This window comes from Engraulis encrasicolus, chromosome 9 (assembly GCF_034702125.1).
Source record: "Engraulis encrasicolus isolate BLACKSEA-1 chromosome 9, IST_EnEncr_1.0, whole genome shotgun sequence".
NCBI lineage: Eukaryota > Metazoa > Chordata > Actinopteri > Clupeiformes > Engraulidae > Engraulis > Engraulis encrasicolus.
Window position 1 is genome coordinate 19728281 of NC_085865.1, and position 2500 is coordinate 19730780.

General features: G+C 48.5%; 1 protein-coding gene across 1 annotated transcript in view; it reads left to right on the forward strand.

Annotated features, from left to right (window-relative positions):
* Positions 1-2500, forward strand: part of ankrd33ba (ankyrin repeat domain 33ba) — a 22678-nt gene that overhangs the window by 19417 nt on the left and 761 nt on the right. The window contains exons 3-4 of the mRNA XM_063206717.1: positions 927-1067; positions 1741-2500. The exon at positions 1741-2500 is cut by the window's right edge and continues 761 nt beyond it. Coding sequence (XP_063062787.1) covers positions 927-1067; positions 1741-2500 — 901 coding nt within the window. The remainder of the gene's footprint in view (positions 1-926; positions 1068-1740) is intronic.

Consider the following 2500-nt stretch of genomic DNA (forward strand, 5'->3'; position numbering starts at 1 on the left):
TACACAGTACCTCTAAAACACAGTGGTCGCACCACCTGAAAAAAAATATTTGTAGAACACGGTTGCCTACCTCTGAAACATTGAACTTATGAGCAATGTGCGACCACTCCATATTTTAGGGTGCTAGTCTATGATCAGTCATGTTTGAGCCTCAATGAATGAATTAGATGGTCTTACCTCCCTTCTATGCAGCATGACTCTTATTTCACATACTCATGGAATGGATTTTGTGTGTATCTTATGCTCACGCTTTTTCCATCACCACTTCACTGCTTTTAACAGTGTGCCTAGCCTATTCATGAGCACCAAATTGCAGGGCTGGCGGCTGGACATGCAATTGGAGAGAAAAGTCTAAGCATTAAAGGTGATCAATGTCATGCTTAAAAGCCACATAACTACATACCTGTGCTGTGTAGAAAGGTGCTTTGCATAAGAGCGTCTGTTAAAAGGATGAATTTGCATGGAAGTCTTATCACCTTTATTATGACCAACGACTCAACCGCGTGAACAAGAGGGGTGTGCCAAAAATACTGAGTTTGGGGTCAGGATTCTGGGTCAACTTACTGGTCAAAAGAATGGGAGCTTTAAAAACGTCCTCTAATTGAGAATGTAATACATTTATTTTTTCTCTGGGGCAGCATGTACGACAAACTATTGCTAATCTTAGGTTTAGGCTTTACAGCTAGAACCAGAAATGAATCCAATATGAGATTAGTAGCTGTATATCGCAAAGAAGCTCCCTATCAAACTGAACTGATACTTACATCCCTGTTCTATGTGATCTAGTACTTCATTTACTGTGAAGATTGCATATTGATGATGATGTTGGCTTATATTTACACCATTGTATATTATTACATTATAACATTAACTGAATTGAATTGAATTGAATTGAGTTGAATTGAATTGAAGTATTGCATTTGCAGGGCACATCACCATCACCAACTACCTGTTGAACTACTTCCCGGGCGTGGACCTGGAGAAGAAGAACGTCCACGGCTTCACGGCCCTGATGAAGGCTGCCATGCAGGGGCGCCTGGAGTGCGTGCGCGCCCTCATGCTGGCAGGTGCGCTCGCAGTTTCCCCCAGGAATTTTACACGCTCGCCGCGAAAACTCACACACCGCTGCGACCGTGAAATGAAATGAAATCTATATGATGCTGAGAAATGGCAGGTCTGCTGAGGCGCGTAGGTGGAAAGGGAGGTTATTGCTGCAAAATGAGGTGCAGACCATTTCATGGTCAAACACATTTCAGTTGCCAGGCACGTTTTTCTTAAAAAAAAATATATATATATATTAGTACGAAACATCAGTTGAAATATTAGAACATTGTGCTTTTTGTTGATAATAGATCACACATATCAAGTGTTACCGGTAATAGTTAAACATTTACTGATATTTCCCATTCCATGTTCTTAAAATACAAAGCTATCCTTTTCTGGCTGTATGCACTTCTGTATGTGGCAATACCACTCTAATCACTATATTTGGCTCAGTGCCTTTGTCAAGTATTTGGATTGCTGTGAGAAAGTGGACACTGCACACTAGTATATGCTCCCAAAAATATATCATCATTTAAAACTTGTTAACTTAAGCAATAAAGTACTTTTCAACTATATGCCTAGTGCACAGATCACTGTCTATCTACAATAATTGTCTGACACCTGGATTAATTCTATTGTGGATGAACGTTGAAATGCTCCTCACTGTATTCCTATACAATCTCGTGTTCCCCTCAGGAGCCAACGTGACGGTGCGCGACACGGGCCGCAAGCTGACGGCGCGCGAGTGGGCCCTGTTCACCAGCCGCTACGACACGGCCAACACCATGACGCGCCTGCTGAGCCGGCCCTGCCCCGAGCAGCTGTCCACCTCCTACCAGCCCGAGTGGCCGCTGCTCTCCGTCCTGGTGGCCAAGGCTAAGGAGCCCAAGGGCTACCTGCGCCGCATCTCCGACACCATCCGCGGCTCCTTCACCTTGGCCAACATCACCAACCCGTCGGACGACGGTGCGCTGGACCACATGGTGCGCATCACCACGGGCCTCAACAGCCCCTTCGTCAGCGTGGCGTGCCGCACCGTGTGCCCGGCCAGCCCGCCCCGCGTGGGCAAGCACCGCCTGTCCGTGCCCGAGATCCTGCGCCGGCAGCGGGCCGAGCAGACGAAGGGTCCGGGGAGGATCGAGAACTACAAGAAGATGTTCCAGAACTCCAAGGTGGTGCTGCTGCCCAAGCCCAAGGACCGGCGCACCAGCCTGCAGCCCCACCTCATGATCAAGGAGGCTACTACCGTGGCCGAGCTGTCCACCATGGAGGCCCTGCGCAGGGGGAGCCTGATGCCTCTACACCTGGTACGGAGGAGCAGTGTGAGGCCGGGCCCTCCGCTGGTCCCCAGGCTGCGTATCTCCAAGGCACCGGTGCCGGACTACGAACCGGAGATAGAGAAGAGCCGGAGGAAGAGCAGTAGCAAGGAGGCCAACCAGTTCCTGCAGATCCCCAA